Source organism: Salvelinus sp. IW2-2015, linkage group LG23, assembly GCF_002910315.2.
Source record: "Salvelinus sp. IW2-2015 linkage group LG23, ASM291031v2, whole genome shotgun sequence".
NCBI classification, from domain to species: Eukaryota; Metazoa; Chordata; class Actinopteri; order Salmoniformes; family Salmonidae; genus Salvelinus; species Salvelinus sp. IW2-2015.
In genome coordinates, this window is record NC_036863.1 from 10,836,095 (window position 1) to 10,851,023 (window position 14,929).

The 14,929-nt window shown below is 42.1% G+C and overlaps 1 protein-coding gene across 1 annotated transcript in view; it reads right to left on the reverse strand.

Moving 5' to 3' along the window:
* The window catches only part of LOC111950486 (glutamate receptor ionotropic, kainate 4-like), a 75,145-nt gene that overhangs the window by 50,830 nt on the left and 9,386 nt on the right, over window positions 1-14,929 (reverse strand). The window contains exons 4-5 of the mRNA XM_070434352.1: window positions 1,818-1,983; window positions 278-456 (exon numbers count right to left, since the gene is read on the reverse strand). Of these exons, the coding sequence (XP_070290453.1) occupies window positions 278-456; window positions 1,818-1,983 (345 nt within the window). The remainder of the gene's footprint in view (window positions 1-277; window positions 457-1,817; window positions 1,984-14,929) is intronic.

The window sequence follows — 14,929 nt, forward strand, 5'->3', positions numbered from 1 at the left end:
CGGATGGTGGTCTCAGAGCCGCATAGCTATGTCACAATGGAACACCGGACTATCGCGTCCTAGCATCTGTGGACTATGAATTACGCTTTACACCTATCAAATAAGATCTCCACAAGTGCATAAAGCATAGACCTGTAGCGATAGATTTGGGATTGGGCAATGGGCTGGAATGTATGGATGGGTCCCAAAATGTGTCAACTTATTCCCTTTATAGTGCACTATTTCTGACAAAAGTAGTGCACTACATAGGGAATAAGAGGCCATTTGGGACGCTTACCCGTTCCAGGATGAGGTGGGACACAGTGGCGTTGGCGTCCACTATGATGGTGTCAGTCTGGTCGTTGCGGATCTCTTTTAGAACAGGCATGGGGTCCTGACTGTCATCCAGCACACGAACAGTCAGCGTCTCCTTAGAGATTAGGAACTGACGCAGTAACTGCTCCAGGTTCATCAAACCTGGGACAACAGCAACAATTGGCCATGAAAGTGTAATATTGTATCCCACAGCCCACAACGTTGATACACTTTCTTATGAACATCAGGTCGCTACAATATCATCTGAATATCTTCTATTAAAGTCTAATAGTCTAAGTAATGGCCAGTAGGAGACTATTGCAAGGAATTCTGCCTTTGGTGATAAAAGTACCACATTTTACAACTCCGCTAGTCCTTTAAGTAAATCATAGGAAGTATTTTATCCATACAGCCATTGTAGGTTTATACTATCACTCCTTTGTTGGCTGTATTTCCTTACATATGCTCTAAATGCTTGATTTCTGCATTTCAAGTCCGTCCAAAAAGACCAGCATACAGTATGTAATTTACCATCTTCAAAATATAACAAAATTGTCATAAGTAAGCAACATCATCTTTCCAGTGCCCAACTAACACTGTGAAAGCAAATTTCACTAGGAAATAGGCATTATATTTTCAGTTAAGATAACATATTGTTATAGAGAAAATACCAGCTGTTAGCCTAAGTATATTTTTAGGACGTAGGTTGGAGGGATTCATCTTATCCACGTTCTATATAAGCATTGGGAACCAAAGCAAAGCTTAACTCATAATTTCACGCTTTCCACACCTGCCCCTGGGTGATATCCCTGAGGTAGCCTGGCTCCATAGGCCTGTCACACAGACGCATGGTGACACAAACACACACACACACACACACACACACACACACACACACACACACACACACACACACACACACACACACACACACACACACACACACACACACACACACACACACACACACACACACACACACACACACACACACACACACACACACACACACAAACGTCCCAATGACCACGTCAAGACAGAAAAGCTAAATTGGATCAATAATGACCTGCTATGTACAGATGTATGCTGAGTGCGTGATGTGAATGAAACAAATAATAGTCAGCTTTGGGCAGATGAGTGCTTGAGGGGCAGACTGACAGAGATGACTGACCTGCTAGAGGCAGACTGGTGGTTCCAATGGGGCAGTTGGTCAGAAAACAGTCAACACCAATTTTATGGGTCTGCTAAATGACCATATCTGCTAAATTACCATCTCACTACATCGCCTCCTGTTACTGTATATGCAATGACTGCATGCATGTCCTAAAGTTAAACTGTATTTCTGATCAGGGGTATTGTTATCATATAAAACCCTGTGGAATTTCCATTACAGTAATTATATTTCTATGGGTCCATCCATCACAACATAGTTGAGTTAATTGAGTAATTGTATTTCTATAGGATAGTTTACTTGAATGGGAATGTCCATCTAGTAATTTCCATTTCTATGGTTGGCAACTCACAGTCAGCCCTGGCGCAGAGCAGACAGGCGCTGGTGCTGTTGAAGAAGGAGAGCAAGTCCACCACGGCTAGGCTGACATGTGCATTGGTGGGCCGCAGGTCCAGGGGCGAGAAGCGCGGGAAGCGGGCCCTCAGGAGGTCCTCGGGGGCCACCCTCACATAAGGCACCTGGGGGTGTAATGAAAAGCAAATTAAATCATACCGTAGAACATACGTATCAATCTTCTCAGAGTATGAGTGCTGATCTAGGATCAGTTTAGACTTTTATATCATAACGAAAATGGACTAAATCAGCACTCCTACTCTAAGAGCCTTGGTACATACGGTCCCAGGTAACCCTAATAGGGACGAATCCTAATATCCAATTGTCAAAAATGTCAGTAAAAGTTAGGATTCGCCCCTTAACTACCGAAGCAGACTAGATTTTTAGAGTCAAATGTACTCTCGGAAAACACAGTGATCAAATGTGTTAGTGCATTTCAACTGGGTAACTTAAAATGAACTGTTTCTAAGCAGCTGACAAACTAATGCCTTGTGAATGAGAACTATAATACTTATAAGTAGTACAGAAAATATGTATACAAAAGTCTATACAGTATGCTGCAGGAGACGGGAGATGTTCTGTGCAGTAAGAATATACTACAGCTATGTTTCGACAACCAGTGCCTCTCCCCCTGAACATCCCTTTGAAGCTGCCCACTGAGATGTTTTCAGGACCATGGCCAGCTCCTTCTAGTGCCATACATTGATGAATACTGTATATACACACACAGGTAACTGCCAAAATAAAGGAAACACCAACATAAAGTGTCTTAATTAACAGGGAGTTGGGCCACCACGAGCTGCCAGAACAGCTTCAATGATCTTTGACATATAATCTACAAGTGTCTGGAACTCCACGAGAAATTCCATAATTTGGTTTGTTGATGGTGATGTAAAACACTGTCTCAGGCACCACTCTAGAATTTCCCATAAGTGTTCAATTCAGTTGAGATCTGGTGAATGATAGACACACACTTAAACCCCCTATGCTCATTTGAGACCCCTCTTTCAAAGTCACAGATCTTTTAGCCATGGTAGACAAAATAATGGGCAACTGGGGATTTTTACAAATGACCCTATGCATGATGGGATGTTAATTGCTTAATTAACTCAGCAACCACACCTGCGTGGAAGCATCTGCTTTCAATATACTTTGTATCCCTCATTTACTCAAGTGTTTCCTTTATTTTGGCATTTACCTGTAAATAGACTAGCAAGCAGCTGATGTCTTCAAAGTCAATATGGCATCTATCTATAGGGCACACAGAGGGATGATAGAATATGAAGTAACGACTGTAATAAATAGAGCTAGTATCCACTGCAGCTATGGGTGAAAAAACCACTTGAGTAGACCCATTAGTTTCCTGCATTAACCCACTAAGTGAATCAACAACACTGTGGCCGGCTAGAAGGTTACACTCATTGGTTACACCTCATCACCATAGGCATAATGTTATAAGTATAGAGTTGACTTCGTGCCTGCCTGCTTCTACCTAGCCCTTAATTGTCTCAGAGGTCCAGTGGTAATGTGTTGCCATACGGAGAGACAGACCATGATAAGCTCCAACAGCTGCTCAGCTCTGCTCTCAGCAGGACAATGCTCTGCTTTAATAATAATAAAACATCCCAACCGCCATTAGGCTAGGACACAAGGTGAGACACGGCTAATGGGGGAATTAGCTGAAAAACAGCCATTACCGAATCTCATTGAAGGCTCTATTTTTGGCTGGCGGTAAGGAGGCGCAAGTATCAAAGACACGTTAGTTAGAAATTTTGTAATGTAAAAACTGGCACACTGGCGTTTTCCAACCCCTAGGCCAGGTTCAATAATTTACCTATCTTCCTTTGAGGAAGCAATATTTGAGGTGTGTCCTTAAAAATGTGCGCCAATATGGCAATTTCAGTGAGCACAACTTTTTACTTTATTTAATTTAATTTTTAATTTTTATTAACAACAAATCAATACAGAAAGTACATAAGGGAACACAAGTATATATAGATTATATATAATGGACAATCGAGCTAGGGGGTACAATATCACATTACAATTACACAAGGACCTTAAGGGACATACATACACTTACAATTCTAACAGCTTTTTTGTTAGTAGAGTATTTAACTGTCTTAAAATACAGTTCAATTTCTTTTTGTAGGGTAAGAAAATGTGGTTTTTGTTAGTAAATTTACATTTGTGTATATGAAATTTGGCCAAAAGAATAATGAAATTAATTACATAAAAATGTTTCAGCTTATTTTTATCGTATGTAAAGAATCCAAGCAGTACATCTCTCCACAATAGTGTAAAATCGTCATAAATGTTTACAATTATAAATCTACTGATCTTGCCACAGTTTTCTTACATGTATACAACGCCAAAAAAGATGCAACACTGTTTCTGGGTGGTCATTACAAAAGGAGCAATTTGAGTTGATGTTTTCCTTAAACTTCTTCATATAGTTGTTGGCAGGATAATATTTATGAATAATTTTAAAGGAAATCTCCTTCATTTTGTTAACAAGTAGGTATGTGTGTGGCAACATCCAAACTTTTTTCCAACAGATATTATCAATAAATCCATTCCAATAAGGCATGACATTTACATTTAAGTCATTTAGCAGACGCTCTTATCCAGAGCGACTTACAAATTGGTGCATTCACCTTATGATATCCAGTGGAACAACCACTTTACAATAGTGCATCTAACTCTTTTAAGGGGGTGGGGGGGGGGGGGGTTAGAAGGATTACTGTATCCTATCCTAGGTATTCCTTAAAGAGGTGGGGTTTCAGGTGTCTCCGGAAGGTGGTGATTGACTCCGCTGACCTGGCGTCGTGAGGGAGTTTGTTCCACCATTGGGGTGCCAGAGCAGCGAACAGTTTTGACTGGGCTGAGCGGGAACTGTACTTCCTCAGAGGTAGGGAGGCGTCTCTTTTGTCCAGGACCGGAGTCAAAACATCTCTTTTGTCCAGGACCGGAGTCTACACAGACCGGTGCACTATAATCAATCAGAGCTACAGTAGGCCTTTATATGAACAAGCCATTTGCCACACGGGCCTGCCATCATACCCCTTGAACCTTACTGTGTTTCCAGGCAAGTTGCAATAGCGCAACTTTAGATCATTAGAACGCATTCACCAAAAGCCACAAAATACACCTGCATTTGTGCAAAAATGTAAACACCACAGAAGTCCTCTCACATTTGTTAACTTTACAGTCCTATTGATCAAACAACCATGAAAAGGTAGGCTCTCTTACTCAGTTATGCACATCAACAACCGATGAGCTTAAATCTAATGAAGGAACATTAGATAAACACTAACTTTTTCAGCTAGTTGGCTGTCAAAATTGCGCTGATAAACAATGGGGAATTGTAGCCTCCTCGTCCTTCTGCAGCTTGCCATGCTTGTCCCAACCAAGCTAACTGGCTAACTTGTTAGAGAGATACTTCCAGAAACAAATGAGAACACCTCACTCTGACCATTTTACTTGTCGTAGCAGAGCTGGTTAGCTGTTTACATGTTATCTAGAGCGTTCTTGACTCTTTTTTTGCCTATGTTTACTGACACCGGTCATATTCAGCGGGTGTTGAGCATTTGTAAATTCATCAGTTCTGTGCTCTGGCACACTTGGACGAGAGTGCTCTGAAATCGGAGTAGATAAAAAGAGTGAATTTGCGAACGCAAGAGATATGCCAACTGGATAACAGTTGTTCAAGTTATTGCTAGCTAACCAAATGATACCTGCATCTCTAGCTGTGTATATCCACCAAAAAACGATACGAGAAAAAAGTCAGTGAATCACCCACTCCTCCAACGGCATGACATCCTCCAAGCAGCTAGCTAGCTAACGTTAGGTTCCGTGTTTTAAGTTTGCTACATAAATATATACTCTAGCCTATTAGCAATATTTTGACTGACTTGTGATCATTGCCCTTGCTAGTTCGATTGTATTGACATTCTCAGCGTTAGTTACATTTGTCAGTTTTTGCCCAGAATATTGAGTCATTGAAACTGAAACAATGCATCCAGAATGGAGGCAGCAAACAATGTACCAGCCCAGCTGTGATTTACAACCTGACAGCAATATTTTTTGGACTACCAAGAAATGTATTGGTGAATTATATTAATCATGCATCTATCAAGTCAAATAAGCTATTATTAAAACCTCTTATAAAGCTGGTTTTGTAGCATAAACTGGGAATTGGATATTTTTTACTGATATTATGATGGTCTCTTTCATATCTTTCAAAACACAGTCAGTTCCACTTTAAGTCACAGGTTACTTTGTGTGGTAAATGTGAAATTATTTTTGGGAAGTAATAGTAATACATTTCAATTGGGAAACGCTTAATGATTGTGTTTTTTTGTTATGATTTGCTACCTACTTATTATGTCAGAATTTATGGACTGCTTAACCTTTAACATAATGCTGTGTGTGACTGCTGTCTTTCCATCGGCCCTATGCCGTGGTGTAGTGGTACCTGGAGATATGGGTATACCGTAATTTTGCAAGAAAATTCCCAAGCGGCCAGTCCAGCGAAAGAAAATGGCACCCCGTGTGAAAAATCCTGTTTCCTTTTTGTATGAGTTTTCCTATAGATGTTTCAGATTTTCAACCTCAAAAATCACCTATTTTTTTTATAGATAAAAATAAAATAAAAAATTATGTGGTGGTCTAAGTCCACAACAATGCTTAAACCACATCAATCTGATTGGGTGGGCCTGTGAAGGCCTGGCCTCAGTGCACCCAGGCCCATCCATGTCTACACCCCTGATGCAAACAGTGCATGATAACAATTGCGCACCACAAATAGCATACTAACCAACACTTCGGACTAAACTTGTTTAATACCTGGTTTGCATACCCATTGTTTCCTTAGTTAGCATTTACTGGTAGATATCATCAATTGAAACGTCTTTCCTACCCTACCGGCTACCAATGTCATCCTTCTGTGAGCCGCTCCATGCCAAAACCATTTGAGAGCTCTCTTGCTGCCTGCAGATGACGTTCTGCAGAAACTAGGCAGTGTGCGGCCCAAATGTGAATATATTTCAGATGCTTTTCGATTGTGTAGGCTACTTTAACAGAATCACGAACCTGTCACACACTGAAGGCCTATAGGTTTGCCATTGCGTAAACATGTCTATAATAGATAAAGGCTGTTAAGATAATGTTTCAAGAAAGGAGTGTATATATATTTGTCCTGGCGAAGCGGTTTTATCCGCTGACTGAATGAAAGCTGATAATTATGAGTTTTTTTATTTCACTGGTCTGCTGGTCTCAGGAAGAAATTATGAGTCCTCACTGTTAGACTGCCAAATCGAGGCAAAGGTAAGAAGCTCTGGATTAACCATCTCTGGATTCACATTTGATAGTTAATCCAGAGATTCTTACCTTTGCCTCGATTTGACAGTTTAGTCCAGAATACGAGCTCCACGAACCGCCAACTCCTTCGCTGGAGTCCCATATTGCAGGAAAACGAGAGGGTTATGATCGGTATAGACCACCAGAAGGGTAGAGATTCATACATAAACCTCAAAGTGCTGAAGAGCCAGTACCAAACGAGCTCCTCCTTCTTGATAGTGGTTTTGATATGAGGACAATTTCTTTTAAAAGTAACCCACAGGGTGCTCAACATTGTTATTGCATTTCTGTAGGAGCACAGCCCCTGCTTCTACATCGCTGGCATCGGTGTACAAAGCAAATGGACGACGGAAATCCGGAGCTGCTAGCACCGGTGCAGAGACCAAAGGGTCTTAGCATTTCGTAACCTGATCAGAAGACAAAGGTAGGAAAACAAACCATCAGGAGTGACAAAAGCAGACAACTCTTTGACGTGCTCAGTTAGAGGGACCTGCCAATATCCCTTCAGCAGATCAAACTTGCTAATGTACTTAGCAGTGCCAACACAGTCCACACAATCATCGACCCTAGGCAAAGGGTACGAGTCTGACTTAGTAACGGCATTGACTTTGCAAAAAATTGGGGGAAAAACATCCCCTTTGTTACAAATATACTGGGCGAACTCTACGGACTGTTGCCATGTTGTGCAATGCTGTGCTCAAGCATGAACTCTACTTCACTATGGCGCTAACGTGCTCCAACGGATTCGTTTTTTTGTGATTAAGGTGTTGCTCTGCAACAACCTCGCTCTCAGCAAGTTCAAAAGGACCTCTTAAATGATGTCCAAAAAAGCTCATTCAGACTAAAACCGAGAGATTCCTGAACAACCGCGCTGCAATCAGCACAAGAGGGACCCCTTCATCCCAGTCTCTCAAACTAAAAGCAGTAAGCTCTCAACATAGACTTCAAAGTCTGATAATCTCTCAATAGCACCTTGAGACTCTGGGTGGTAGACACTAGAGGGGAAATGAGTTACACCCAACTGTTGTAGAACTTGCTGGAAGACCTTTGACATGAAATTCGAATTCGGTCTGATTGCACAATCCGCGGAAGTCCAAATGTTGATAATTGTTTCACCAGGGCCTTAATACTGGGAGCTGTGGTTTTCCTCAGTGGAATGGCCTCAGGGAAACGAGTAGCAGCACACATTATGGTTAAGAGAAACTGGTTACCACTCTTGGCTTCGGGAAAAGGACCAACACAGTCCACCAGAACCCTGCTGAAAGGTTTGTCAAAAGCGGGAATAGGCTGCAAAGGTGTAACTGGTAAAGCTTTGTTCGGTTAACCTGGCCACTGGCAAACACAACATCCTGTTTCAGACCAGGCCAGAAAAAGCTAGGCAAGATACGGCCACAGGTCTTGTTGACCCCAAGATGGCCTGCTATTGTGAGCCAACCTCAGTATCTCTTGTCGAAGCGCAGCTGGAACAACAATTTTGAGAAAACTAGGGAATTTTCTTGTCCAGAAGTGGCGCAAGAATGCTGTTTCCTAATTAGAACACCATCTCTGTCAAAGCAACTCCCATAGACTTCCAACTCCTCCTCTGGATGTATCTCAACAAAAAGAGGGGAAAGGGAAACATCTTTACTCTGTTCAGCAATCAGCTGCTTCCTAGACATCGAACTGTAGGGACCCTCTTCCTTCAGCGGTCCTACAAATTCGCTCACCTTTGGGGTTTTCAAAAGAGCTGTCAACTCAGGAGGCTTACCAAAATCATAAATCACCCATCAACATCTCAGACAGATCGACCATGGTGGGATCGCTGACATCCTCAACACTAGACTTGCTCTCTGCAACTTTCTTAGGCATAGCACACGCTAGGGAACTTTTCTGATAACCCATCAGGTTCCTCTATACTGGGTTCCTTACAAAACGACAGGATTTGGCATTCCCTCCAGCCAAAATGGTTTCCCAAAATGATTGAGACCACCTTCACCGGTAGGCTTGTCTTCACTCCAACGGAACCGGAAATAAGATCAAACTCGAGTTCTACATTATACAAAGTAACTTCCATTCAACCCATCTCCTAGCCTTGTACTAACACACTGTAACCACTCGCTGAAGTGTCAGACAAAGGCAAAACACCCTCCAAAATAAAGGACTGGGCTGCCCCAGTGTCTCGCAGTATCTTCACCGGCTGCTTAACAGCATCACCACTCTGCAAAGACACAAATCTATTTTCACAACTAGAATTATGGGTGCTTTAGCTGATAGTGGCACGAAAGGGCTGGGTTTTGATTAATAAAGAAGTTGAAGGTGTGTCGAGGCTTGACCTTTGACTGGCCAATCAGAATGTGCCACAGGGCTAAAATATGTGGTTGCTTCAAGTTGTGTATTTACAGTCTGATGTATTGCGATGAAAATTAACTCCAATTAGAATGTCAGTCCGTTATAGTCTAGTTTGTTAAATGGCCTACTAAATATAGGCCTTTCCCATATTTGCTAAATATGTTTTGAACAGTAATTGCATGGCTTCAATATGGAAATATACCGTTAACATAGCATTCACACTGATATAGGCCAAGTGTACTGTATTTTATATATTTAACCAGGCAAGTCAGTTAAGAACAAATTCTTATTTACAATGACGGCCTTGGAACAGTTGGTTAACTGCCTTGTTCAGGGGCAGAATGACAGATTTTTGCCTTGTCAGCTCTGGGATTCAATCTAGTAACCTTTCGGTTACTGGCCTAACACTCTAACCACTAGGCTACCTGCCACCCCAATACTGTAAAATGCATTATGTCTGAATTATGGACATGCCAAACGTTGTCAATACGCAATATTAAATTCACTAAGACCTAAAAAGACTGAATAATTCCAATCAAATTCTAATAAAAACAAAACAACTATTGTTTTAAATAGGCTGTCTAAATACAGTTGCAGGCACCATAATTGCTCCCCGTGGGCATATAATATTAGGCCTAAGACAACACAGACTATGGAGGGTTTTACACACATCCAAACTTTTCACAGGATTTGGGAAAAGATCCAATATAAGGAGAAAGGGGGAACGTCCACTCACTGGTACTGCTCCCAAATTATATATAAATACATATATATATACACACATATACAGTGGGGAGAAGAAGTATTTGATACACTGCCGATTTTGCAGGTTTTCCTACTTACAAAGCATGTAGAGGTCTGTCATTTTTATCATAGGTACACTTCAACTGTGAGAGACGGAATCTAAAACAAACATCCAGAAAATCACATTGTATGATTTTTAAGTAATTAATTTGCATTTTATTGCATGACATAAGTATTTGATACATCAGAAAAGCAGAACTTAATATTTGGTACAGAAACCTTGTTTGCAATTATGAGATCATACGTTCCTGTAGTTCTTGACCAGGTTTGCACACACTGCAGCAGGATTTTGGCCCACTCCTCCATACAGACCTTCTCCAGATCCTTCAGGTTTCGGGGCTGTCGCTGGCAATACGACTTCAGCTCCCTCCAAAGATTTTCTATTGGGTTCAGGTCTGAGACTGGCTAGGGCACTCCAGGACCTTGAGATGCTTCTTACGGAGCCACTCCTTAGTTGGCCTGGCTGTGTGTTTCGGTCGTTGTCATGCTGGAAGACCCAGCCACGACCCACCCTTCAATGCTCTTACTGAGGGAAGGAGGTTGTTGGCCAAGATCTCGCGATACACGGCCCATCCATCCTCCCCTCAATACGGTGCAGTCGTCCTGTCCCCTTTGCAGAAAAGCATCCCCAAAGAATGATGTTTCCACCTCCATGCTTCACGGTTGGATGTGTTCTTGGGTTGTACTCATCCGTCTTTCTTCCTCAAACACAGCGAGTTGAGTTTAGACCAAAAAGCTATATTTTTGTCTCATCAGACCACATGACCTTCTCCCATTCCTCCTCTGGATATCCAGATGGTCATTGGCAAACTTCAGACGGGCCTGGACATTCGCTGGCTTGAGCAGGGGGACCTTGCATGCGCTGCAGGATTTTAATCCATGACGGCGTAGTGTGTTACTAATGTTTTCTTTGAGACTGTGGTCCCAGCTCTCTTCAGGTCATTGACCAGGTCCTGCCGTGTAGTTCTGGGCTGATCCCTCACCCTTCCTCATGATCATTGATGCCCCACGAGGTGAGATCTTGTATGGAGCCCCAGACCGAGGGTGATTGACCGCCATCTTGAACTTCTCCATTTTCTATAATTCGATCCAACTGATTACATTGTTGCCTTCTCACCAAGCGTCTTGCCTATTGTCCTGTAGCCCATCCCAGCCTTGTGCAGATCTACACTTTTATCGCTGATGTCCTTACACAGCTCTCTGGTCTTGGCCATTGTGGAGAGGTTGAGTCTGTTTTGATTGAGTGTGTGGACAGGTGTCTTTTATACAGGTAACAAGTTCAAACAGGTGCAGTTAATACAGTAATGAGTGGAGAACAGGAGGGCTTCTTAAAGAAAAAGTAACAGTCTGTGAGAGACGGAATTCTTACTGGTTGGTAGGTGATCAAATACTTATGTCATGCAATAAAATGCAAATGAATTACTTAAAAATCATACAATGTGATTTTCTGGATTTTTGTTCCTTCTCTTACAGTTGAAGTGTACCTATGAAAAAAATGACAGACCTCTACATGCTTTGTAGTAGGAAAACCTGCAAAATCGGCAGTGTATCAAATACTTGTTTTCCCCACTGTTATACACACACACATATATATACAGTGGGGAGAACAAGTATTTGATACACTGCCGATTTGCAGGTTTCCTACTTACAAAGCATGTAGAGGTCTGTAATTTTATCATAGGTACACTTCAACTGTGAGAGACGGAATCTAAAACAAAATCCAGAAAATCCATTGTATGATTTTTAAATAATTAATTTGCATTTTATTGCATGACATAAGTATTTGATCAACCTACCAACCAGTAAGAATTCCGGCTCTCACAGACCTGTTAGTTTTCTTTAAGAAGCCCTCCTGTTCTCCACTCATTACCTGTATTAACTGCACCTGTTTGAACTCTTACCTGTATAAAAGACACCTGTCCACACACTCAATCAAACAGATTCCAACCTCTCCACAATGGCCAAGACCAGAGAGCTGTGTAAAGACATCAGGGATAAATTGTAGACCTGCACAAGGCGGGATGGGCTACAGGACAATAGGCAAGCAGCTTGGTGAGAAGGAAACAACTGTTGGCGCAATTATTAGAAAATGGAAGAAGTTCAAGATGACGGTCAATCACCCTCGGTCTGGGGCTCCATGCAAGATTTCACCTCGTGGGCATCAATGATCATGAGGAAGGTGAGGGATCAGCCCAGAACTACACGGCAGGACCTGGTCAATGACCTGAAGAGAGCTGGGACCACAGTCTCAAAGAAAACCATTAGTAACACACTACGCCGTCATGGATTAAAATCCTGCAGCGCACGCAAGGTCCCCCTGCTTAAGCCAGTGCATGTCCAGGCCTGTCTGAAGTTTGCCAATGACCATCTTGGATGATCCAGAGGAGGAATGGGAGAAGGTCATTGGTCTGATGAGACAAAAATAGAGCTTTTTGGCTAACTCCACTCGCCGTGGTTGGAGGAAGAAGAAGGATGAGTACAACCCCAAGAACACCATCCCAACCGTGAAGCATGGAGGTGGAAACATCATTCTTTGGGGATGCTTTTCTGCAAAGGGACAGGACGACTGCACCGTATTGAGGGAGGATGGATGGGGCCGTGTATCGCGAGATCTTGGCCAAACACCTCCTTCCCTCAGTAAGAGCATTGAAGATGGGTCGTGGCTGTCTTCCAGCATGACAACACACGAAACACACAGCCATGGCAACTAAGGAGTGGCTCCGTAAGAAGCATCTCAAGGTCCTGGAGTGGCCTAGCCAGTCTCCAGACCAGAACCCAATAGAAAATCTTTGGAGGGAGCTGAAAGTCCGTATTGCCCAGCGACAGCCCCGAACCTGAAGATCTGGAGAAGATCTGTAGGAGGAGTGGGCCAAAATCCTGCTGCAGTGTGTGCAAAACTAGTCAAGAACTACAGGAAACGTATGATCTCTGTAATTGCAAACAAAGTTTCTGTACCAAATATAATTCTGCTTTTCTGATGTATCAAATACTTATGTCATGCAATAAATGCAAATGAATTACTTTTTAATCATACAATGTGATTTTCTGGATTTTTGTTTTAGATTCCGTCTCTCATAGTTGAAGTGTACCTATGATAAAAATTACAGACCTCTACATGCTTTGTAAGTAGGAAAACCTGCAAAATCGGCAGTGTATCAAATACTTGTTCTCCCCACTGTATGTATATATCATTCACACACTACCATTCAAAGTTTGGGTCACTTAGAAATGTTCTTGTTTTTAAAAGAAAAGCAATTTTTTGTCCATTAAAATAACATCAAATTGATCAGAAATACAGTGTAGATATTGTTAATGTTGTAAATTAATATTGTAGCTGGAAACGGCCAATTTTTTTATGGAATATTTACATAGGTGTAGAGGCCCATTATCAGCAACCCCTCCTGTGCTCCAGTGGCACGTTGTGTTAGCTAATCCAACTTTATAATTTTAAAAGGCCAATTGATCATTAGAAAACCATTTGCAATTATGTTAGCACAGCTGAAATGGTTGTGCTGATTAAAGAAGCAATACAATTGGCTTTCTTTAGACTAGTTGAGTATCTGGAGCGTCAGCATTTGTGGGTTCGATTACAGGCTCAAAATGGCTAGAAACAAAGAACTTTCTTTCTCTAATCAGAATAGAAAGAGGAGTGGGAGGCCCCGGTGCACAACTGAGCAAGAGGACAAGTACATTAGAGTGTTTAGTTTGAGAAACAGAAGCCTCACAAGTCCTCAACTGGCAGCTTCATTAAATAGTACCTGCAAAACACAGTTTCAACGTCAACAGTGAAGAGGCGACAGTGCCTTAGACCACTGCGCCACTCGGGACGCCCAGGACAAGGTGACTTTTATCAATATATTCAGCTCTATTTACTCTCAGATTCAAAAATGCGAATTAGCGTCAAAGTAGACATCATGCAAGACTACAAATCCCTGCAAGCTCCTGCATATCATCTCTAGGTGAGACCTTTGTTAACAAGTACTTTGTCAATTTAAAACATGCACAAGACAAACATGTCTATAATAAACTCAGCAAAAATAGAAATGTCCTCTCACTGTCAACTGTTTATTTTCAGCAAACTTAACGTGTAAATATTTGAATGAACATAACAAGATTCAATAACTGAAACAAACTTAACAAGTTCCACAGACGTGTGACTAACAGAAATTGAATAATGTGTCCCTGAACAAAGGTGGTGGTGGGGGGGTCAAAATCAAAAGTAACAGTCAGTATCTGGTGTGGCCACTAGCTGCATTAAGTACTGCAGTGCGTCTCCTCCTCATGGACTGCACCAGATTTGCCAGTTCTTGCTGTGAGATGTTACCCCACTCTTCCACCAAGGCACCTGCAAGTTCCCGGACATTTCTGGGGGGAGTGGCCCTAGCACTCACCCTCCAATCCAACAGGTCCCAGACGTGCTCAATGGGATTGAGATCTGGGCTCTTCGCTGGCCATGGCATAACACTGACATTCCTGTCTTGCAGGAAATCAAGCCCAGAACGAGCAGTATGACTGGTGGCATTGTCATACTGGAGGGTCATGTCAGGATGAGCCTGCAGGAAGGTTACCACATGAGAG